The sequence below is a fragment of the Myotis daubentonii genome, chromosome 8 (assembly GCF_963259705.1).
Source record: "Myotis daubentonii chromosome 8, mMyoDau2.1, whole genome shotgun sequence".
Classification (NCBI taxonomy): domain Eukaryota; kingdom Metazoa; phylum Chordata; class Mammalia; order Chiroptera; family Vespertilionidae; genus Myotis; species Myotis daubentonii.
In genome coordinates this window covers 21073494-21098448 of record NC_081847.1, presented here as the reverse complement: position 1 = coordinate 21098448, position 24955 = coordinate 21073494, and the positions used below count along the sequence as shown (strand labels likewise).

Below are 24955 nucleotides of genomic sequence, written 5' to 3'. Positions count from 1 at the left end.
CTTTTGAAAATATGGCGGACACATGTAATATGACTCTCCTATCAGCCACCATACTTTCCTCCGTCAGATGAGTGTATGATTCAACGGTACACATCTTCGTAATTTTTTACCATAAATAATAGTAATGTTTTGTGTATAGTGAGCCTTCCGGAATTTTTAAACCCTCGGGAAATGGTACTTCTTTTCCTTTCCAAACCAATAGTTGATTTAATTCTATGTAGGTACACCAAGGACCCCCATCTGGGGGGCTAGATATTTTCACATCCAGAGGTCTGACTGGAATACTCGGGTCAGAGAAATCACGTTTTTGTCATCCACCATCCACGTGTTTCCTTTGCCCAGAGTCTGAACTGTGAGGGGGCTGTTGTCACCACATATTTAAAGCTATACAGGGACTTGAGGGAGCCCAGCTGAACAAACAGTACAGTTGGGTCTAATTGCAGTGGCTGCAGCAGAAGAGATGGAACAGACCTTTAATAAAAAAAGGAAGGAGAATCCTCAAGAGGGTATATTTAGGGCACAAAAATGACTTACCAGAGCTAAAAACTATAATGACTTGGGATTGAAAATTTGCAAAACAAAAGAGAATATACACTTGTGAGAATTGAATTATTGCTCTGAGAAGACCAGAGAGATGACTTATCTTACAACATAGAACAGAAATACAAAGAAATGGGAATATGACTGAAGAGACAAGATATGTGGCAGAGAGACCCAGGGACCCAGTATGAGGTAGGCAAGGAATGAAGGTTACCCACTGGCATTTTTGGCTACATTAAGAATGAAGAACGTCTGAGCTTAGAAAATCAGAAGAAAAGAATGTCAGTTTGCTATTAAAAAAATGATAGCATGTGGCATGATAACCTTTCCCTAAGTTCCCATTTTTCTCAAGTAGAAACTTTATTACAGAGACAAGTGAACAAAATAAGGGGTTTTTATGGAAATGAGCAGCAGAAATGTGGCCCAGTCTCCTAACTTGAGGTGGCTGCTCTGTGTTATCTACTGCAGTTTTGTGCATTCCTCATTATTCATGCAGTCTGAAAATATCATTTCTTGTTAAATAGTTATTCCCCCCTCCACAGCTCTGAGCCACCCCTTTCATATTTGGATGTTAGCCCAAGAAATGTTTGTACATGCCTGCTCTATTACTCTCTACACCAACTGAGTCATGGCATGTAGCTATTTGTCTCTGAGGCATTGTACATAGTATCTGTAATGTTCTCTGTAGAAAGTGGAAGAAGAAAGGGATATCTTTCACCCCTAAAGCGATAGCCTGATATTATGAGATGTTTTCCCATGACAGAGGTCATGTTCAGTGATTTCAAAGACAACGAGGAAGCAAGCTTCTGAGGCACCTAGCACTTATATTAAGCCTTCTGGGAACTCATCTTAAGGCAAGGTATCTCAGATGAAGATTCTGTGCTGGAAGGAAGATCGGTGGTTTCCAGGGTACTTTCAAATGTGAAATCCCTAAAGTGCTAAAGGGCCTCAGTTGTAGTGTGATAAAACTTGACCTCCCCCTCCCTCCCACTCCAAGTATAAAGCAGTGGATAGGTGGGCAGAAGCACAGCATTCTGGAAAGCTCTGATTTAAGCTGTGGCAGTGTACAGCCATTCAGAGTAGAGGCTGTGGTTCACCAGAGACCAGGCCCCAGCTGCATCTTTGCAGATCTTTGAGGATGGCATTTCCCAGAAAATTTTCCCATTTAGTCACTCGATGGGAATTTCCTAATCTCTTCCCTCTTGCCAACAGACCCACTGCCACAAGCAGACATCCTTGTTCCCGGGGGGAGGGAGGGGCAACAATTTAATGGAAGAGCCTCTTGTTCATCTTTGACTTGGATGAGGTACCTGCCTTGACTTGGATATCATTGACTGAGAAAACCAGCTCTGCATTTTTTAACCCCAAATCAGTTGTCTTCTAAGTAGGAAAAAGATGGAGGTTTTCTCTCACTGCATGCAAAATTGGGGCTTTTGTCTAACATGCAGTCTTTTTAACTGTGCTTTTAGCACAAATAGATTATTGTTGAAAATGTTGAATGTCATCTTCTTGTCCTTTAAATTGTTTACTACGTGTCTTCTGAGGGACACAGGATTCCAGTGATATTGCTATTTGGCATGTTCAGTAGTGTGCCTACGGATGTAGCAGGGCGTAAAGAGATGCTATGTGTATGTTGTGTTGTACTGAGACAGATATCCATCCATCTCTGCAATTTGTAACAAGCAAAAGTCCCAGACCTTACCCAGTATGGTCTAGGCCTCAAGGTCAACTCATGGTTCCCAGAGAACAAAATTAGTTTTGAGCTTTTCATCGGTGTTTTTTAGAAGTAAAGATATTGATTTGTGCAGTGTGGAAGCAGTAGCACTGTCACCCTCCCCTGCCTTCCAACCTTCATATACACAATCCACAAAGTATTGCAAAAGGTTAACAGAATCCTTTACTCCAGAAAATAGAATTGGGAATCTACTGAAGAAATGTAAGTTCAGCTTTCTGAAAGGTTCATATGCTGTTCTCATGATAAGTTGACAAGATCAGGGAGGGAGAGAGTCACTTGTTTCTTCATTAAGGACCACAAAGGAAACTCTAGGTTTTGGTGCCAAGAGTATTTCTTCTCCTTCTTGGCAGAGGTCATTGAGCATATGCAGTGTTAAAAATTGTTTGTCAGGTTTTTTTTCAGAATCACATTATGGATCACCAAAAAAACCCAGTGTGGGGCCTGCCTTATGTCTTTGACATGAAATGCCTTAGGATCTTTGTGGTTCTTAAAAGGGGGGTTTAAAGGAAACATAAAATGATATATTTCTGATGGGAAAATTATATCCTTCACACCAAGTTTTAATTCCTGTGAATGATTTTTTACAGAAATGCAAAACACATACTGCATGGCCCCTCAGTTCCACACAACACAGGGGTGTGGTTAACATTCAGAGAACTGGGAGGAGAAAAGAAGTGCCCAGTGTTCTCTCTGGGGAATGTCTTTTTATGTCCTCAAATGTCATTTGAGAATCTATGCCAGCCTTAGTTTTTGGTGAAATATAAGGATAAAATATGTGTGTTTGATAAAATAAACTCCATCTTAAAATACTCACATTCTGCGCAGAACTGTGGTTATGGTAATAATCATCATCATTCTAATATGCTGCTATAAAAATGTATCCTTTGACTAGCACAAGCATGGTCTTCAGGTGGAAACCATGATGCTCATTGGCTGTGACATAATTGAGGAAAATTATTCCCAGACTTTACACATATACCATGTTTCTAGGGCTCTTCCAGAACCCTGATGACTTGCAAACAGTTTATGTTTTCTCTCTTCCTCCATCTTCTTTCCTTCTTTCCTTCCTTCCTTCCTTCCTTCCTTCCTTCCTTCCTTCCTTCCTTCCTTCCTTCCTTCCTTCCTTCCTTCCTTCCTTCTTCCCTTCCACCCTTACCTACTCCTTTCCTCATACATTCCTCCCTCCCCTCCTTTTCCTTTCCACTCTTTGATGCACACACATTCACACACACAATACCTTCCCATTTTCATGCTGTCTTTGTTGAGATTTGTGAGACTGACATTGTGGGCCAGAAGGGAATTTTAACTCTTTATCTTATGGTTTTACATTTCCATTGTTAGAGTGAAAGCCGCACCCCAAGGAAGCTTCTGCCTTAACTTGGTGGCTGTGTTCAAGTGCTCATGCCACCATAGACTTTCTCAAATTGGAGCCTGTCACGTGGGCAAATCCACTGCCTCTCTATCACCACATGCTTTAGCATCTGGTCACAACATGCACACCCAAGATCTTGGAGTCAGAAATTAGATCCCCTTGCTATTGCCTCCAAGCTTCATAACCCTGTTCCTGTATATTATAGGGTGTCCCAAAATTCACACAAGAAGTAATTTTGATAGAAAACACAGGTTTATAATTAAAAATTGTAATTTTTTTTTAATTGATTCTTAAAGTATACAGTATAGGGTTATGTATGGAATAGCACATCAGGTAAATGGCCTCCATGGCTTTGCTGGCACCTACGCAAAGCCGTGGTCTTCATTGATCTTCATTGTCCCTGCTCCTGGGCCATAATTGGTAGTTGGTAATGCTTATCAAATTGAAGGTATTGAAATCAAAGGGCAACAGATATTAGAATCTGATTCAATAAACTAAGTAAAATTAGGCTTTTATTTTTTTGTTGTTGTTAATTCTCATGCAAAATTCAAATCTTGCATGAATTTTGGGACACCCTATAGAAGCACAATGTATAGAATAATATAAATTTTGCCAGTTCGCCAGTGTGCCTAGGGTAGAGAGAGCTGTAATAAGATACATTTTAGACATTCAGTAAGGCTTCCCAAGCATCCTTTCCCCTAGTCTTACTCTGGGTGGAGAGCTCCTTAAAGCTTAATCTTTTTTTTTTTTCTTCCAGTAAGGCATGTCTCGATAATGATGGTCCCAGGGAGCTCTGGTGACACCAACCTACAATCCCATGTAGTGTAGGGTGGCTTGTTTATTTCTGTGCTGAGGTATAATCAACACATGTCCTCCTCTCCCAACTGTTCTTAACCCAGTACAGTGCCCATTATGCCCCCCTTGCTTTTAGATAAACAGAATGAAGTATAGAGAGAGCTGGAAAATGTACTCTGTCTTGGTGGGGGGAAGAATTATGTTTAAATATGTGTTGGTAATATATTTGTATATATATATATATATATATATATATATATATATATATATATATCACTAAGTTTGGGGATTCTAGAGAAGAGTTTTAGGAGATGCAGAGTACGTATGTGAAATCGCTAAAGGTAGAGAGGAAACCAATATTTTTCTGGTACTTATTGTGTCCCATGGCTTATGTTTGGGATACATACATTACATGCTTTTCTGATACATGTTATCACTTCTTAACATATCAAGGTGGATATTTTATCCTTAATTTTACAGATGTGATAGTTCAAGTTCAGGGAAAATAAAATTCTTAGGGTTACCTAGTTTGGCTTTGCATGTTCTTCTGTAACACTGTTCCTGTGGCCAATGGTAATTAGTGAGAAATTGAGTATCTTACCCAAATGTAGTCACTCAAAGTAGATTGGTAGGCATGGAATCCAAAATTAGAACCTTTCCCTGGGACATTTTTGCAAACTGGAGCTAGGAAAGGAAAATTAGGGTTCACTTTGGCTGAGAAACAGAGATGTTTAGCTCAGAAGCTGCCAGCAGCCATGTTTCTTGCCATCTGGGGTGGGGGGAGGTTGAGCTTTAGGGAAATAGTTTGTGGAAAATGTTACTCATTGTTGGGTAGTTGGCAGTCATAGAACCCATTCTGCTGGCTTGAGTGAAGAATCAAAACTGAGGCAATATATGATATATTTTAGCAAAATAGAATGACAATCCATTTTTAGTTTTAACAACTCAAGCTGATAATTCTCAACTAAAGAAAAGGAAGGGCTGAGAATCATTTGGAGGGCTCCTCCTCAAAGAGCTATATGTTTTGAATAATTCATTTTACCCCTTTCAGAGAACCTGCTCTATCGAACTGCTGCTTTTAATGGGAGTATTTCAGGACCTTCAATTATACTGGGTTGTAAAAGATATTTAGAGTCACTGTTCTCAATCATAAAGTAGTAATAGCCCTTTAAAAAATTTGGTCTTTCAAAGCTTACTTTCATTTAGGGCAATGATGGCGAACCTATAACAGCGTATCAGAGGTGACACTCGAACTCATTTTTTTGGTTGATTTTTCTTTGTTAAATGGCATTTAAATATATAAAATAAACATCAAAAATATACATCTTTGTTTTACTATGGTTGCAAATATCAAAAATTTTTTTATATGTGACACGGCACCAGAGTTAAGTTAGGGTTTTTCAAAATGTTGACATGCCAAGCTGAAAAGGTTCGCCATCATTGCTTTAGGGGGCAAGTCAAAAAGAGTTTTTGTTTACTTAGAGATGGCTATATCTCTCTCCTCCTTCACTAACCTGGAGTTAAGAAACAGGTAAGTTTTAACAGAAGCCAGTGCTAAATAGAAGCATAAGATGTGTGTTTGTAAGAGAATGGATCACTTAACAAAGTATGGCTTTTAAGTTCATACTTAAGATTATGGAACAGCTTTCAAGACTCCAGGATTGTGTCCATTAGGCCTCAATATAACAGTAGCTTGAATCCTCCTCCATGCAACAAGAATGGGAATTATGGCTTCCGGAAGCTAGGTGGGAAAAGATATGTTGCCTTCACCACTGGCAATTATTATCTCAAAGAGGAAGTTTAGTGTAAAGATTAGAACATTGGAACAGGAGTCAGAAAATTTGGGCTCTAATCAGATTCTTCCACATTCTCACATAACCTTAGACAATTAACTTCCTCTCTCTGGGCTCCTCGTCTGTAAAATGGGGTTGGTAGACCATGTCTCTTCCAGGTCTACATTTCATTGCCATTGATGTTGTCTTTTGGAGCAACACCAACTGATGCAGCCAACATCTGGTTTTTGCCCACTCATCATAGCACAGTCACACCAACATGCATCTTTGTTTTTTCTGAGTCTCCAGGCTCTTCCACTGACATAATAAAGTATTTGCATATGCTGTCTAGACGCCTTTAAGAAGATCCCCAATTAAAAAATATTATTGATTTTGTTATTATTTTTAATTGATTTCAGTGAGGAAAGGAGAGGAAGAGAGAAATAGAAACATCAATGATAAGAGAGAATCATTAATCCTCTGTCTCCTGCACACCCCACACTGGGAATCAAGCCTGAAACCTGGGCATGTGCCTGTGGCTGAAATTGAACCCGGGACCCTTTAGTCTGCAGGCCGACACTCTATCCACTGAGCCAAACCAGCCAGGGCAAAAATGTTATTGATTTTAGAGAGAGGAAGTGGAGGATAGAAAGAGAGGAGAAACATTGATTGATTGCTTCCTGCAAGCACCCAACTGGGAATTGAACTCACAACCAGGGTATGTGCTCTGACCTGGGAATCAAACCTTTGGGTGTACAGGAAGATGCCCCAACCAACTGAGCTATGCTACCCAGGGCCTCGTTTTTTATATGTTTATTTAGAATCAATACTAACAATCCTTATGTGGAAAGGCCACCATGTTGCTTTTTTGTAAATGATCTGAATTATATGGTACTTTTAAAATAGCCAAAATTTAAAAGTCTTTATGTTATGAAAGCTGCTGAGTATCTTAGTGATGTGATATTTTTATAAATAGAAAATAAACCTCCGAGTATGCGGTTGGCTCTACATATGCCACAGAGGTAAAAAGGACACTGAAAGGTCCTACTGAAGGACATTCTATACCATTTTCATTTACAGAAGCATGTGCTGTACTTCTTCTTTGGTAGGGAAGAAAAAGAGCCCTTTGTTTGCCCTCCCCTTTAATTGGTCAGGACTCATTTGCTGCTATGATTGAATGGAAAATCACCAGTCCTGCCACTGTCACCTATCTCAAATCAGAGAAGAACAAAAATGGTTCTTTCTCATTCTGTGGAATTAAATGATTTGCTTATGAGAGGAAATGTTCTCAGCTATGACTCTGTTTTAGAAGGAAACTGTGGCCATCTCACTGTTTCTCCTTGCACATTTAGACATAGAGGTGGCCTCTATAAAAACCAGACCTCCTTCAATGATGACACCTCTATCCACTATGGAAGAAACATGAGTAGGTCTGGCAAAACCATCATTTCTCCAATCTCTTGTCTTATCAACAGAAAGCATAGTAGAAGAAACCTCACACAACATCAGACTAGGCTAATGCATTTATGGTAAAAGCAGATTTTGAGGAGCTGGAGTATGAGCCCAATGACAGAAGGACTTTCTAATATACCCTTCTCAATCATACTGTTCTTCTCAGTCCTATTCATGCACAGCTTAGAAGTCCCACCACATGGGAACTTGAGTGTATAGAAGTAAGCTGTAGTGTCTTCATTACATACCAGGGAGTCTTAACATTTAGTTGATAGACTATTCATTTGAATGAAGCAAGAATAGAAGGATATTGGAAGATTTACAGTTTCCTAAACCCATGTTGATTTCACGTTTCTAAAACCTGGTCATAATGAAGTGTTAACATTTGTGATCCTAAGTTTGAAGGCCTGGGGCAAGGAAGCGAGGGCTTCAGGTATATTCTGAACTACTGATCTTAGACTTGGTTCTGCAGCAAGAATTGTAACCACTGGCATGTGACTTGCTGAGGATCAAGAAAGTGATGTTCATTGGACAGGAGGTGCTACCTGTACATATAGCTTCTGCTATGGGCACTCTTTACAAAAAGACAGAGATAGGAAGAGAGTTATGTTTAAATGATATAATTCATTTTCAGTTTCACAATAAACCTTTTCATAAGACATACACATTTGTTTTCTTCCATCTGTCCAAATTCTCATATGCTTCTTAGCTTCTTTCTGCATTGATGTGATGCTAGCTCACAGACATTTTGTTTTTTAGTTGGTTCTCTGACATTGCTCCTAAAATATCAGCCAGAACTTCTTCGTTCAATAGCAACTTAAACTCCAGCAATCTCGTCTAAAGCTGGAGGGGAACTGGGCTTTGTTGAATTTATTGAGAGATGTGTCAGTTTCCAACATCGGGCTTTTTTAAAGAAATTTAAGAATAATTTTGCCAGTGTGAAATTTTTACTTTCTGTAGTGACTTTAGATACCTAAGAATAACTCAGCTGCATTTATTTTGCAACATAAACATTGGCTGTGTCTAACTAGCAGATCTTCCCTTGATCTGGGCTGTTTTTCCTGCCCTATTATACACCAAAGAGTTCCCTGAATGGCCTAGGAGTTGGTAAGCTTGTTGGAAGAACACTCTCCTGGGACTAAGGAGGTTCTGGGAAATGTTACCATCTTGTCACTAAAATATGGTGAAAATCACCTGGGAAATAATTAAATCAAACAACTGGGCTACCCCCTAAATCTACCAGATTGAAATATTTCATAGGAACAGCAGCTTTTATTTTAAAACTAGAGGCCCAGTGCACGGGATTCGTACACTGGTGGGGGGCATGGCCTGTGGGGATCAGCCTGCTGTGGGAGTGCAGATCATCCAGGTCAGCTGAGCGTCTGTGAACCTGCTCTCTGAGCAGCTGCTCCCTGGTCCAGCATCTTCCATGGAGCCAGAACACTCGCCTCTCCAAGGGGCCCGGTCGGGGATGGGCCCAGGGACAATAGCACTGAGAGGTAGCAGAGTAAGCCTCAGTCCCTTGGTGGCCACGAACCTACCTCCCAGCCTCCGGGGTCAGCTCTGCGAACCCAGCAGCAGTGGTGCTTCATGGCCTGCAGGCATCTGGAGGAGGCAGCAGGAGGCGAGGAGGAGACAGCAGGAAGTGAGGAGGAGGAGCCTGGGGCGAGGAGGTGAGGATCCCAGACCGGGTTCCTGCCTGTCAGCCCATGGTTCACAGTGGGAGCAGCCACTCATTCTAATCAGCCAAGCAGTGCTCCCACTGTGGTAGCACACTGACCACCAGGGGGCAGCTCCTGCATTGAGCGTCTGCTCCCTGGTGGTCAGTGCACATCATAGCAACTGGTCTACCAGTTGTTCTGGTCATTCCTCCATTTGGTTGCTGAGCTTTTATTATATAGAACTAGAGGCCTGGTGCATAAAATTTGTGCACTGGGGGGAGGGTGCCTCAGCCTGGCCTGCACCCTCTTGCAGTCCAGAACCCCTCAGGGGATGTCCACCTGCCGACTTAGGACCCCAGGAACAGGCCTAAGCCGACAGTTGGAAATCCCTCTCACAATCTGGGACCCCTCGCTACTGCCCGCTTGCTCACTGCTTCTTACCACTCAGCTCACTGCTCCTTAGCACTGCCATGGAGGCAGGAGAGGCTCCCCCCCCCCCACTGCCACTGCGCTCACCAGCGTGAGCCCTATCTTTCTGTGTAGTTTTCTGTAGACCAACTGCTCTCTTCCTTCTACTTAGGGTGAGCAGCATGTGAGGGCAGAGTGCACTGTTGTGGAATGCAGAGGGTTGCCCGGAGCTGAGAGGAGTGGCTGGGCCCACGGGGTGAGAGGTGGATACAGAGGACGCTATCTCACCCAACTGTGGTGCAGGCTGGCTGGCCTTCATCTTCCCGACCCCACTCAGGGAGGGACTGAGCAGGGTGTCGACCTCTCCATTCTCCATCCTTCCATCTGTGACAGCTGTCACCCTTGCCAGGCATCCCCCAAAGTGAGTTCAGCTCAATCCCTGAATGTAAAAGGGCACGGGTGGGGGAGGGGGCTTTCACTCCAGTGCCCCCTGATTCCCAGCAACAGGACCTAGTCGAGAGGACCTGATCTCAGGCTGGTGGCCACAGCTGCAGAACATAGATCTGTTTCAAGAAAAGTTGGGAATACAGACTTTCGTATGAGCCCCTATTCCAAAAGGTGGCAGTTTATTCACATTGTGGCAAAGACACCTTCAAGAGGAACATAAGTGGGTAAAGTCAGGGCCAAACCGGGCCATTTCCTCATCCAATCTCTCTGAGGCGTGTGGACAGAACCAAGTCTCAGCTCTTCGCAGGACACTTCCGGGTTTTTTTCTTAAGCCTAAAGGACAGTAGTCTGTCTCCGTTCTTGTTCTTTGGGATTTTTTCATCATCGGATAAAAGGATACGTACATTGGGGCAATCCTCTTGAGATACAATATTCCAGTTGCACCCATGTGATGATGACAGCGCCCCTCAGAGGGAGGGAGCCAACAGATGGGGATCAGGGAGTTCTGAAATCCAAAGCGATGACAGATATGCTAAGCCTTTCCTTCACGTGTCTGACACTCCTCTTCAGGCAGCCTGGAGGCTGGGCGTCTGCTGGACCTTTACCACTTGATGTCCTGACAGGCTGCCCTGGACCCTACTAGGTGGTGTGCAGGGCCACCTGGACCCAGGGGGAGTTGCCCCCCGCCCCCTTGCCCCAGCCACTCCAGGTACAGCTCCTGCACATGGCACTGGTCTCCAGGAGCCACACCGGGATGGCAGCATAGATGCCTTCCATCGGCCACAGCAGTGCCCTGTCTGCACACCCGTCGTCCGCCTGGGCCTGGCCCCTGCCACTTAGGCATGCCTGGCGCAGGCCAGAACCTCCATGAAGTGGCAGGGAAACTTGCCCCTCTACAGCTTCAGGACCACTTCTGGATGTTCCGAAAGCCATAAGCAGCCTCAAAGTGTAGCAGAACTTCTCCGTCCCTTTCAAGGGTGACCCCCTGGAAGTCTTTGTTCCTCAGGGTGTGGTAAGTGAGCGCCCCCACGTCCTCGTTGAACAGCTCCTTGGCCATGTGCCTGAAGATGTGTGCCAGGTACCCGTCGGAGCTGGCACCCTCACGGAGCCTCACCTCCTTCTCCTCCATGTCTCCAAACAGAGTGTCCACGGCGGTGTCATTCGAGGCGAGGTCACTTTGCTCCATTATCTGGACAGTTTCCCCTGAGGTTAACATGCAGTCAGCACCCTGGGAACCGTGTAAAGCTGTGGGAACATCTACTCAAAGGGCATCCAGTTTCTTGTCATAACTCAGGGCCGCAATGACGTGGAAAATCTTGTCTGGGGACAGGTTCTGCCGTCTGGTGAAGTAATCCTTCACCAGAGAGCCCATGACCTGCTCGAGAGACTTGGCCATTCAGAGGTGGGGATGATGGGGTGACCCAGCATACGCTCTACATATAAGTCCCAGCTGGGGCAGGCAGAGGTCATCATGGGTAGCCAGGGCTCTTCCTCGTGGTGCTGGCAGTGCCAACGCACAAATTCCTTCTGACTCTCCAGGATGCTGAAGTCCACAGCTATCTTCATGTCAAGGACAGTGCGCCCCAAGGCTTTTGAGGAAGCTGCAGAGCCTTCTGGATGCAGCTAAATTTAGCAGCAAAATAAGGCAGAGACTAAGGACACACAGACACTGCCAGCACCTTGTGCTGTGAGGTATCACATTTCTTATTAAGGTTCAGAACAGAGTAGAAGACCTTGGTGTTCTGTTGAGAAACTTGGACTCCTTTCTCTGCGGTCACACAACTGTCACACGCCAGGCAGTCACTCAGAAATATCTTGGCATTAGCCACTTTATGGAATTCTCCCTTCTCTCCGTTCTCCTGAGCCAGACTCCGGACGTTGACTGCAGTATTCTCTTGGTCATCGGTTTTTGTTTTTTTCCTATATTCCTTCCGTTTGCAGTGATCACACTTCATCTGGAGTGGGGCAGGTGGGGGCTGGCTCAAGTGACTTGGAGAAAGCACAGGGAGAGGAGTCAGTCACTGCTGGTCGCCCCTGGTGCTGCTGGTGGTATCCTTTCTTCCTTGTGGAGCATCTAGGGAGGGGAAGTGGCCACAGTGCTCAAGACCGAGTTCCAGGAGGCCAGCAGCGCTATCGGGATCATGCCGAAGGCGCTGGTCCATTGGTACCTGGCCTGTCCTCTGGAGATTGAACCTACAGGGCTACTAAGGAAGCCAGTCCCTAGTTCCGCCCCGCCTCCGCCACTGATTGATTGGGGACTGAGGGCCAGGAGGAGGGACCAAGAGGCCTGCCTTCCAGCTGCTCGCCAGTCCCTGTGCCACTCACTCTGGTTCCCTGTTAACTATCCCCTGATCAATGGGAGCCTGTGTTCCGGGAGAGGGACCAAGCGGTCTGCCTCTGCCCGCTCACCAGTTGCTGCTGCCAGAGATTCATTGGAGCCTGAGGGACCCCGGTTCGCCCTATAGCCAGCCCCTAATCAGTGGAGCCTGAGTGCCAGGGGATGGAGCTATCCTCCGTTCGTTCATGATGGACCCAGGATTTTTATATATTAGGATGTTTTTCAGCTAGTGGTTTAGAATGATTAGACCGATTACTCTCAAGGATCTTTTTCCAGCTAGAATATGCCAAAGTACAAGTTCATATTTATTCTCTCTAATGTGGAAAAGGCTCTTCTAAGTGAGCCCTTCTCAACAAACATATAATTGGCCTCCTAACAAGGGATTAGGAGCCTCCTGTGGTGTGGGGTGTATTGTCTCTAGAATGTACCAGAGTGGCCACCACAGCTTTCCTACTGATAAGCACTTGTCTCTTCAGTCCCATAATTCCCTTTGACCTAATGGGTTTGATCATGTCTAAATAAAGCGTGTAACTTCAATTCACATGAAAATATCCAGGGGAGTTACTAGTCAGCTTTCTGTGGCATCCTGCGTACAGTAGGTGCCTTTGGCTCTCCTTAACACTAGATTGCCCAAGGAAGTCATTTTGACTGCTTTTTAATTTCAATTAGAAAAAAAATTATGTATATAAGGACACAATGTCTTAGAATTTTGTGACTTTTTGTACAACATATAAATGCGTTTATTAATAATTGTAGTTACCTCCCCCTCCTTCATTTCCGGTATATATATATATATATATATATATATATATATATATATATATATTATACCTATATTGCCCAAAAGCAGTAATTTTCACTGCTTGGGAAATTTTAAATAATCAAATGACTCTTATTATTGAATTGAGTAAATTTCTTATATGACCAGTTCGGCTCTGTATTGAAATAACAGTTTTCATTTTTTTTCGATTACCGTCACATGATAACATACAAGTACATGATAAATTGTCGATACTTGGTAAGTTGCAGTTGCTCAATAAGCTAAACTAGTACTTGTTATTCGAATCTTTATGCAGTGATACTTGTTCTAATAAGTTGTTTATTCTATTTCTTTTGCACCCTAAATTCATGAAAGAAATGTCGAATAGAAATGAGTTATTGGAAAAGCTAAGGAACATAAGTGAAGAGTGCTCCGATATTATTCTTTCACAATGCAGTCATTTTGACTGCTTTTGGGCAATATAGGTATATACTAAATTTCAGTCTTTCTAGTGTTAAGAAAGCATTTTAATATATTTCTAATATCCTTATTGTAGTAATCATTGTGTTAAGACATGTGCTTATATACTTCCATGCATGAGGTGTATTTAATATATAAGTAAAAGTCATCAACATATACAATTGACTCATTATCTTAGTAATTATTGTAGTCAGATTGTAAAAGAAAGCCAACAGATTACCTCTTGGTTCAGTTATAATTATATTGGTTCCTGAAAAACCTTTTGAGAATGAAGTGCTCAGTCACATGAAGCAAATTAGTTCTCCCTGGGCATGAGGGCACCATTTAGCCTGGCTGCAGGGGATGGTGTCCTTATTGGTACCCTGTTGTCCTTCTTGGGAGCCAGTTTCCACCACCCACCAGGGCATTGGATATACAGATATGTGTTACCCATGATGTCACCATAATCTCCTGCCACTGACAAAATTATTTTTTTGAGAAAATAGAAAATGAATCACTATAATAAAATTAATTGCTGAAGATACGAACCACCTTCATATCTACTGCTGTCCAGAATTTTACTCTGAAAACAATTAGAGCAGATGGGCTGTGTGTTTGACAGTCCAAATTGAGCTACAAATGACCTGAGTGCGCCTCAGCTAAGCACAGGGCAAGGTAGGAATGTATTAAGTTGAGTAATCATCTCATATGTTTTTCTGCTGGGTTCAGTGACATCTACAAAGTTCATTTTTCTAAGAAGTTTCTTCTCTTTTCAAATTTAAACTCAAGGGAAATAGCATCCATATGTTCCTGATTCATTTGCACCAACTCATCAAAACGTTCTTTTCTTTATAACTTATTGAATGTCTACAGAGGATTTTGACTGTTTTTTATAAGTTCTTGTAAGCCTTTCTGTCTAGAGGCAGGAAATGGCCATTTGCCAGCAGGGAGTGAGCCCCCAAATAGTCACGTTCTATTCAGGAAGCAAAGAAAAAAGAAATTGCATTCCTCATTTTTGAAATATATTCACCCCTTAGAGGATGGGGATAACTGTATACTCTGGAATGTATTAGTAAATTTATTAAATGTGTAATAAAAGGAATTGCATGATGTATTTGCAGCAGGAATGGGATTTAAATTGCTCCCTCCACCATTATCTTTCCCGTGAAACTCCTTAATGCATTGGTTTGCCGGAGAGTGTAGAGCCTCAAACTAAGTGAAATGTGAAGCATGTTCATTGTGCATAGTAGAGGTTATTTGTATCTGTGTGTGTGTTTAATCCAAGGGAAAGCCTTGATAAAAACCCATTGACCGAAATCATGTTTTACATTGTTTCGTACAGTGATGAAACTGAACATGCATGAAGCCCGCACATCTGTCTCATGCAGGTTCTTTTTTGATCATGTTAATAGGCTTTTACCTGAATTTCATTGGATTCTAAAGTAAGGTTCAAGCCTTGATCTTCACCCCCATCCGGTAATAAACATGGGGACTGGAAACCAGCCCTGTGTGCAGAGCTCCACCCAGGTTCCAGGTATGGCCCCGGACTGAAATTGGGCAGCTTTCAGCTATTGCCTCAATTAGAGAGCTTATTCTAGAATCTAGGACAAACCAGAAAAAAATGAAGATTCCTGGAAGCTCATCCCCTTGCATGAGCTCTTGACTTGTTGACTCCTAGCTGGTGTGCTCAGTGCTTCTTCATCCCTTTGCCTACCTGGTCTTCTATTTACCTGCACAGACTCCTGTGATTTTAAATCAAGGTTTTTAGGTAGATACACTATTTATTTAGATAAATCTACTTTGAAATTATTTGATTTTAATCTGGCTGATGATGTCAATATTTCTATTTTCAGTTCTAAAGTCTGATTATACTAATTTTTATTGATTTTTGTGTATGTGGTTTTGTTGGGTTTTTTTAGAGAGAGGAAGGGAGAGGAAGAGAGAGAGAGGGAAACATTGATGTGAGAAACATCAATTGGCTACTTCCTGCACGCACCCTCCTTGGGATCAAGCCTGGAACTTGGACATGTGCCCTGACCAGTAATTGAACCGGTGACCTTTTGGTACATGGGATGATGCTCAAATACACTGGCTGGGGATGATGAGATTTTTTAAAATGTTTATTTTCATATATAAGCCCTTTCAGAAAGAAAAACAAGTTCCTCAGAAAAATCTTGGCAGTGTAGATTCACGTGTAAGTGTAATTCTTTCAAAAGCATCCCAGTCTTCATTAATGTATTTAACACACACTTACTCAGTAGCTAGTATGTCCAGAGCTTGTACTGTTTATATAAAGATAGTAGAGACATAGTTCTTAAACTATTAGAGGAGACAACACAGTTATCACACACTAATGTGGTAAATGCCAGAACAAATGATGCCCAGAGTACTGAGGGGCACCAGGTAGAGCGAATAGACAAGGAAGGCTCTTGGTGCTTCCTGACTTAAGTGGACCAGTACCCAGGGCCTGCATACTCTTCCCCCAGGACTTTAATTCTCCTGGGAGTAAAATCCAAACGCCTCACCTACAACACGAGCCCTCAACCCATGGTCCCCATACTCTCAGGAGTTCTCCAGGAGTTCATGAAAATAAAAACAATTATTGTCATTACCTTCTAACTGAAAGTTAGCACTTCCTTTTGACATGACTGTAGCCCCAAACCACAGGGGTATCAGCAGTTCTTGAGACTTTGTTATCAGTAGAAATCACAGATATTTCCTATCACATTACCGTTGCTATAGAAATGTCAAAACACTACCTGTGACTTCAAATAACCCCTAGATCTTATTTTAATGTGTCAGTAAAGAAGCATGCAACATTACTGTAGCACATACTGATTTCAGGTAATTATCTCAATAAAATGGTTTCCTTTGTAATCTTTTGTATTTTTATTTGTTTAAAATCTTGATATATATTCTGAGAAGAATATGTAGGCTCCACTCAACTGCTAAATCAGTCCATGACACAGAGGAAAAGTCTCTCTGGTTCCACCCATTCTGTTTATCCCTGGCTTGCTACTCTCCAGTCCCATTGACTTCCTCTTTGAATCCAGCCAGCATGCTCATGCTTCAGGCCACCACCACATAGGTGCAGAGGTGACAAACAGCCTGGATGGAGTGTTTATAGGAAACAGCCTGACGGTGATGTAGTCAGTGTCCACTGGCCTTCCTGCCCTCTCAGGACTCATTAGCAGGCACAAAGCAAGCTCAGTGTGACATTTTTGAAGAGTAGAAAATACAATTTGAAGAAGCCATTGATCTCAACAGACCTGGAAAATGCTAATGGAACAGGTTGCTTAGTTATATCTCATTGCCTGACCCTGCTGCCTGGTTCACCAAGGAAAGATGAGCAGACATTATTTGCATAATGTGCAGGCACAAACTATCAAAAGTCTGGATATTAATAGAGCTGGCAACAGACATTCTTTTCAAAGGCACACATGATAAAATGAGCCCCTGCAAGAACTTGTATCACACAATTTTGGGTACTTGAAAAGCATGCTTTATGAGGGGGGAGAAAGGTAATGGGTTCATTACTGCCAGAATGCAGTGTCTTGACACACAGCTTGAGATGTCTGAATCTCACATTTAATAGCTGAGATGATAGTGGCCAAATACTTCTAGAGGTCAAATCCATGCACACAGAGTTCTTGAAAAGGTGAGAAATCACTGAGATCTGTAATAACAAAGCTGATGAGGAGATTGATGAAATGGTAGTGGCAATAGTTCGAGCCTCCAAAATAGCTTACAAATGATTTATCCCAGTTGCAGCAAAGCCAATTGACAATAGCAGAGTGCTAATTAAATACCAACCACTGGGAAAATACAGTAATATCTTCTGGCTCTGTGTTTGCATTTTGATACTTTTAAGCAGAGGCCAAATTATTTTCCAATAATTATTCCTTCTATACTTAAAACTTATGTGCTCCCATTCCTTTTCTCTTTTTCCTCACTATACTGCATGTTTGACTTGAAACCACACAGAAGATGAGGAAAGAAGAAAGTGGAGGAGATTGGAGGTGAAGAAAGATGGAAAGTTGACAGGAACACAGAGAGGGAGGAAAGAAACCCCATGTGTTCTGATAATGTTACACGAGAAATACTTCCATTCCTTTCTAGTCAGTGGCTGATGAGAATAATATAATAACTACCATTTATTAAGATCTTATCCAGGCTTCCATTTTATTCAGTGCTTTATATAGAATAAGAATGTTTATTATGTACTTGGGACCAGGCAGATAGAAAGTTAAACTTTCACTTGAAACATGCTATCTTATTTAAATGAGTTTGAGAATATCCATAAAACAATTTTTGAAAGGCCTTTCATGTAAAAGCAGTTTTAAGAGTTATAGTTTGCTAAGAAATACGATTAACATACTTTAAGGAAAACTATTAAGTAAATAGCATTTAAATGTGTATTGAAATGAACTCTTATGAAAGAGAAAGGGTCTTGCTCCTAAAACAAGTGCCAAGTGACTTCAATTTGGAAAGCAGTGGAAATGGGCTGGAAGAAATAGGCCTCCTGCAGTTGGAGGGACTCGATCTCCCTCAGTCCTCTTTTTGGCTTGTCTAGGTAGGTTAGCAGCATTCTTAGAGGCAGGGACTAAAGACGGGGGCTGCAGAGTATAAATGAGGTCAGTCTGCACAATAGATAGTTTCAGTATCTGAATCACCTATAATTGATTGCCAAGGGCTAGCCTGCAAAGACTTTTGAGGCAAAGGCAAGGAGAAGCCTGGAACTGTGCACAATGCTGAAGAAGCTATTCTATTGGAGTCAGGGGAAGAGATGAGTCAGAAAGAAACATTTCAATCAATTCCATCAAATGCAATGAGAACTGGACAAATGCTACAATAATAGAATGATTAGTGACATAAGTAAGCAAATGTTTCTTTAAATAGCTTGTTGAATGGGAATGGTCAATTTTGTCAGTTACATAGGTTACATTTGGTGATGTAAAGATGTTTTATGGGTAAAACCCGAATTGGGTAGGGAATAAATACATTTTCATATGAATCTCAGGAGAAGAACCTACCTAGTAATTTTGTGAGGCATTTAAATTGGGCGAAGTATCCCCAGGGAGTAGGAATGGCATGGAGACCTTTTCCAACATGTTGGAATGAGACTTCCTGGAGCCAATGAACCAAAGTTAATATAACAGCTATTGCATAAACAGGGCACTCATCCCCTTTGTCTCATTTGACACCAACACTGATAATAGTGACAACGCCTAGTGTGACACTGTATGCCATGGCCAATGTACACAGGTGATTTCACTCTTTTTAAGGTATAATGGGACCCTTGGAGCATCTAGATTTTCCTCTAATAACAAAGATCTGCAGTTTCCATGACAGTTGAGACTGCAAAGATAAGGACAGACTCAACAGAGGAACTGAAAGAGTCAGTTGGCCTGAGACACCCCATGTTGCTCTATGGCACTGTTGGAAATCAGGTGGATATATTCTACACTATATACCCCAAAGTGTCTAAGAACCTGTTTGATAAAAAGCAAGTTAGGGCTTAGATAGCCCCTGAGAGATCCCTTCTTTTTGTTACTTGAACTAATATCCTGGCCTAGATCTTAGCAATATCCACATGCCCATTTTCCCACTAGTGTTTTGTTTCTTTGTTTTAAATGCTGTTTTTATTTATTTTATTTGTTTTTTAAATACGTTTTTATTAATTTCAGAGGTGGGAAGTGAGAGGGAGAGAGAGAGAGAAATATCAATGATGAGATAGAAGCATTGATCAGCTGCCTCTGGCACACCTCCTACTGGGGATCAAGCCTGCAAAACAGGCATGTGCCCTGATGGGGAATGGAACAGTGACCTGTGTCATGGGTCAATGCTCAACCACTGAGCAACACTGGCCAACCCCCACTAATTCTTGACAATAGATTTGGAAGTCCAGCCATGAGCCAAACATAGATCTCACTAGAGTTTTTAATTCTGGAGCCAAAACCCCCAACTTACAGATTTATATTCTGTTCCTCATCAGATACAATTAATGGCAAATGGGTGGTTAAACCACAGGGAAGGGACAGCAAGAACAAATATATAATTAGATGTTTCCTGGCTGTGTGCTTTGTGGATAGGCCTGTGGATTTTCTCTTGCATGACTCGCCCTAATTGTGTCAGCAGCTTCCCACAGCAGAGAACTGGGCTAAATTTGATCCATGAACTTGAAGTTCTAGGTGAGGAATTATGCATCTCCAAGAACAATTATAAGTATAATTAAGAGTGGGTTGGTTTTTCTTTCAGCTTGCCTTCTTGTTTCTCAGTGAGCATGGCAGGGGTTTTCATTAATAATAAAGACATTCTGTAGATGTAGAATTAGGAACTGGTTGACTGTAGTTAATTGGCATATTATTGTATTTCCATAAATTCTATCTGGGACTGCTGTGAGTAGATTTAAAGCTGTGAGGAAGACATAAAATGTGCAGCCCTTTACAATGAAGTTGTTTTAAGCTTGAAGTTTTTGTGTTTTAGTGACTTTGGAACAAGATAAGTATTAACTTGAGGGTTTTATTTTGGAGAATGCTAAAGTAATGGACACAAAAAGAGTTTCTGGTGGATTTTCATAAACTTCTATTGGAGCGAGGGGACAGATTGTATTTTGAAATTGTATAAAAATAAAAATGAGAGTGTGACTCACATTCACTTTCTGCTATCTCTTGGGTAGTCCATTCACCTCATTACATGTACAAACAAACCAAAATTATTGATGATAAACCCAATAGTACACATAATTAGGGTATGCTAATTGCAGAACTTTAAAGAAACTAACAAAGCCCAAAATAAGCAGCATTCTCATTTTATAAACAGTGATCACGATTAAATGAAGATTTTCTTTGGAGTGCTATCTACACTGAATTTTAAGTGAAAGTTCAAGCAGCCAAATCAATTCTTATACAATTCTTTAGTGTGGCTTTATTTGGAAATGTCTTGGGGCCCCTGGCCCCCTCAGTAGAAAGAAGAACACCAGAATGGGGTCAGAGACCTACTAAATAGAGCCCTTTGGCAAGTTGCTGAAGATTTCTGAGTATTAGTTTGTCCATCTTTGAAGAGAGGAAGATACACTATTTAAGGTGCCACACCCTCTGTGCTTCCTGCACCTCACTCTGGTCCTGGCACACTTAAAGAGGTAGCACACAGAAAAACCTATCATAATGCTTAGATCATATTGAGCATCAAAAAATGTTCATCCCTGTTTGCTCCACCTGTCTCATAGGTATCTTTTGAAAAGTACATAAGAGAAAGTATGTGAATGTGCTTGTGAAGTGCTATACAAATGTTAGCTGTGCTAAACTACTAACCACTCATTGTGGTTATTAGTTATATTTCTATTATCATTAGCAAAGATGTGAATGTGGATATATATATATATATATACAGTTGAGTTGGTGAAATGAGATAATGTGTATTAATTAATATGTTGAAGATAACTCATTAAGGCAGGATTGAGATTATTTCTTATTTCTAAATACAAATTAGGGATGTGCTTGCTAGGATTGTGTTCTCCTGCCTTGTGACAATAGAGATGGTATCCTCTTGATGTTTCATTTGATGATCAGTCCAGAAATATGAGCATACAGTGACTTGGCACCAACATAAAAATAAAAAAATAGCCAGAGTTGGGGAGAAAATCAGGACTGAACATTCTCTAGTCTTGGAGAGTGTAGTCTGCCTGCTGGTAACTGGCACTAACTGCCTGCTGGGTGGAGGGGAGAAACTTGAGCAGTTACAGTTTAAGTTGGGACAGATGGGTGAGCAGGCAAAGAACAGGCCTGACATTCTTCCCACCCAGACGTCAATTCATTTGGGTGAGAGCCATAATAAAAACGGACCATCTATAGTGATCTCTGGGTTGGCCTTAAGCACCCTTTGAAGGATTCTTAAAGATTAGCCTCACTTCATATGAATTAAAAGCTAAATTTATTCAGAGAAAAGAAAGATTTTGCCTTGAGAAGGATGTGTTTCATCACATGAATGGTGATACACAATTTGAGTCAAGTTCAAAATGTACTTTTCAAAAGTAAATATGCAAAGAAAAGCTGAATTCTGAACCATCTGAGTTTTAGACGTTTTATGTTTCTTTCTGAATTTGCAGTCAGGTTCAGTGGCTCAAGAATGCTGTTGGAAGAGACATGTCTGGGGCAGACAAAGGACTGATTGGGGGCACAGTTGACTGCTGTCTTTCTTTGTTCAGGGAGAGTTGTTTTCTCAGGGCATTGGGCACCAGCAGGAAGAGAAGTTGTGCACGCATGGCATTTGGGAATGTGCTACTCAGAAGCTCTCCCAGGCTGTGCTGCAGTCTTTAGAGCAGTGGAGAAATGGGGAGCTTTTGCTGAGTCATTGATAACTGTTCTTGGGACTGTTCACTTAACATATACAAGCCAACTCAGATCTCTCCTGTGGTTTAGAATCAACTAGAGAGTGAAAACATGTTATACTGTGGCTAAGACTTACCTTTTTAAAAATCTATTGTCTAGCCCTAACCAGTTTTGCTCAGTGGATAGAGCATCAGCCAGGAGACTGAAAGGTCCCAGGTTCGATTCCGGTCAAGGGCATGTACTTTGGTTGCGGGCACATCCCCAGTAGGGTGTGTGCAGGAGGCAGCTGATCGATGTTTCTCTCTCATCGATGTTTCTAACTCTCTATCTCTCTCCCTTCCTCTCTCTAAAAATCAATAAAATATATATATATTAAAAAAATAAAAATAAAATCTATTGTTCTAAAGTTTTACATATGTCTCTTTTTTCCCCAATTGACCCCCCTCCCCCGTCATTCCCACCCTGGGCAAGCCCCTACTGCCCCAGTATCTGTGTCCATTGGTTATGCTGATATGCATGCATACAAGTCCTTTGGTTGCTCTCTAACCTCCCCCAACCCCTACCATTTGTCTCTGGATCTATTCTTGTTCATCAAATTATGTTGATCATTATATCCCACATATAATTGAGATCATGTGATATTTATGTTTCTCCCGCTGGCTTATTTCACTTAGCATAATACTCTCCAGGTCCATCCATGCTGTTGCAAATGGTAAAAGTTTCTTCTTTTTTATAGCAGCATAGTATTACAGCGAGTAGATGAACGCCAGTTTTTTAATCCACTCATCTGCTGATGGGCACTTAGGTTGTTTCCAAATCTTAGCTATTGTAAATTGTGCTGCTATGAACATAGGGGTGCATATATCCTTTCTGATTGGTGTTTCTGGTTTCTTGGGATGTAGTCCTAGAAGTGGGATTACTGGGTCAAATGGGAGTTCCATTCTCAACTTTTTGAGGAAACTCCAGACTGTTCTCCACAGTGGCTGCACCAGTCTGCATTCCCACCAGCAGTGCACAGGGGCTCCTTTTTCTCCACATCCTCACCAGCACTTGTTGTTTGTTGATTTGTTGATGATAGCCATTCTGCCAGGTGTGAGATGGTATCTCTTTGTTGTTTTGATTTGCATCTCGTGGATGATTAGTGACTTCAGCATGTTTTCATATGTCTCTTGGCCTTCTGTAAGTCCTCTTTCAAAGAGTGTCTATTTAGGTCTTTGACCATTTTTTGATTGGATCGTTTATCTTCCTTTTGTTAAGTTGTATGAGTTCTCTGCAAATTTTGGAGATTAAACCTTTATTCCAGGGGTGGGCAACCTTTTTGTGAGTGCATGCCAAAACCAGCAAAATCTCTGACTCAAAATTCTTCTGCGTGCCAACCCTAATTTTTTGAGAACATGTTATACCTACTTGATATCTCTTAAGTATACATATGTGAAGAACCTTGAAGAAATAATAAAATTCATTCGAGCAACAAAAACACAGTATATGATGATGAAAAATACCTTTATTTTTTAATGTATACATGTACACTGATAGTCCGACAGAAAACTTTATGACTCCATTTGATATTATCAATGGGACTTTTGCTGCTGCATCACTGATGACAGAGATTTTACATCAGGTTTACATTTTGTGACCTTCAGAGATATGCACGAGCTACTACTTTCATCCGTCAGGCTACTCCTATTACAAGACTTAACAAAATTCATCTATGAGACCAAAGATTCACAAGCATATGTGGATGAAATCAAAACACTGGTCGGATATAGGAAGGCAGGGAGAGTTAAGGCAGAGGCATAGAAATTGCTCTTCCCCTCTCTCGTCAATCCATGTCTATCTATGGTCTTTAAGATAACTTGTTATGTAAAATTATTTATTCATCTAAGATGCACCTACACTGAATTTATCTGAAAAATAAAAAAGTCGATATTAAGAAAAAAATTGTAAATGGAAGATTATAAGAGAAGGTTTCGCTTGCCAGCAAGAGTTACTGGCATGCCATGTTTGGCACACTTGCCAGGGGTTGCCCACCCCTGCTTTATCGGAAATATCATTGGCAAATATGTTCTTCCATGCAAGTGGGCTTCCTTGTTGTTTTGTTGATGGTTTCTGTTGCTGTGCAGAAGCTTTTTATTTTGATGTAATCCCATTTGTTTATTTTCTCCTTAGTCTCCCTTGCCCTAGGAGCTGTGTCTGTAGAGATATTGCTACAACACATACCTGCTATTTTGCTGCCTATGGAATCTTGTAGGATTTTTATGGTTTCTCATCTTACATTCAAGTCCTTTAGCCATTTTGAGTTTGTTTTTGTGTATGATGTAAGTTGGTGATCTAGTTTCATTTTTTTGCATGTATCTGACCAAATTTCCCAGCACCATTTATTAAAGAGGCTGTTTTGACTCCATTGTATGCTCTTGCCTCCTTTGTCAAATATTAATCGAGCATAATGGCTTGGGTCGATTTCTGGGTTCTCTGTTCTGTTCCATTGGTCTATATGTCTGTTCTTGTGCCAGTACCAGGCAGTTCTGAGAACTGTGGCTTGGTAATATAGCTTGATATCTGGTATTGTGATCCCTCCAACTTTGTTCTTCTATCTCAGGATAGCTGTGGCTATTTGGGGTGATAAGACTTATCTTTATTCTTCCTTCATGGAGGTCATTTTCATAACTAACGTTCAATCTAAATGTAGAATAACAGTAGCTAACAGGTACTGAGTCTTTGCAATGTGCCAGGCCCTATTCCAAGTTATTTATGTCTCAACATTTTATAAATCTAAAAACTGAGGCCGTGGTTAAGTAATATGCCCAAGCTGGTAAATGTTACTTCTGTATATTCTGAAACCAGTAGCCTTGGCCTTGGCTCACATACAGAATGATACAATAACCT

The 24955-nt window shown here is 41.5% G+C and overlaps 2 protein-coding genes across 2 annotated transcripts in view; one reads left to right on the top strand and one right to left on the bottom strand.

The window, feature by feature from the left end:
• The window catches only part of LOC132239341 (ADP-ribose glycohydrolase MACROD2-like), a 792923-nt gene that overhangs the window by 264964 nt on the left and 503004 nt on the right, over positions 1-24955 (top strand). The gene's annotated exons all lie outside the window — the stretch shown is intronic.
• Positions 10908-11431, bottom strand: LOC132240251 (nuclear prelamin A recognition factor-like). Its single transcript, XM_059707551.1, has one exon. It carries the CDS (start codon positions 11396-11398, stop codon positions 11084-11086), a length of 315 nt encoding a protein of 104 aa, XP_059563534.1. The 5' UTR covers positions 11399-11431; the 3' UTR covers positions 10908-11083.

What these genes read in the sequence shown, in the direction of transcription:
- LOC132240251 (XM_059707551.1), bottom strand. Translation starts at nt 11,398, where the DNA reads ATGTTAACCTCAGGGGAAACTGTCCAGATAATGGAGCAAAGTGACCTC.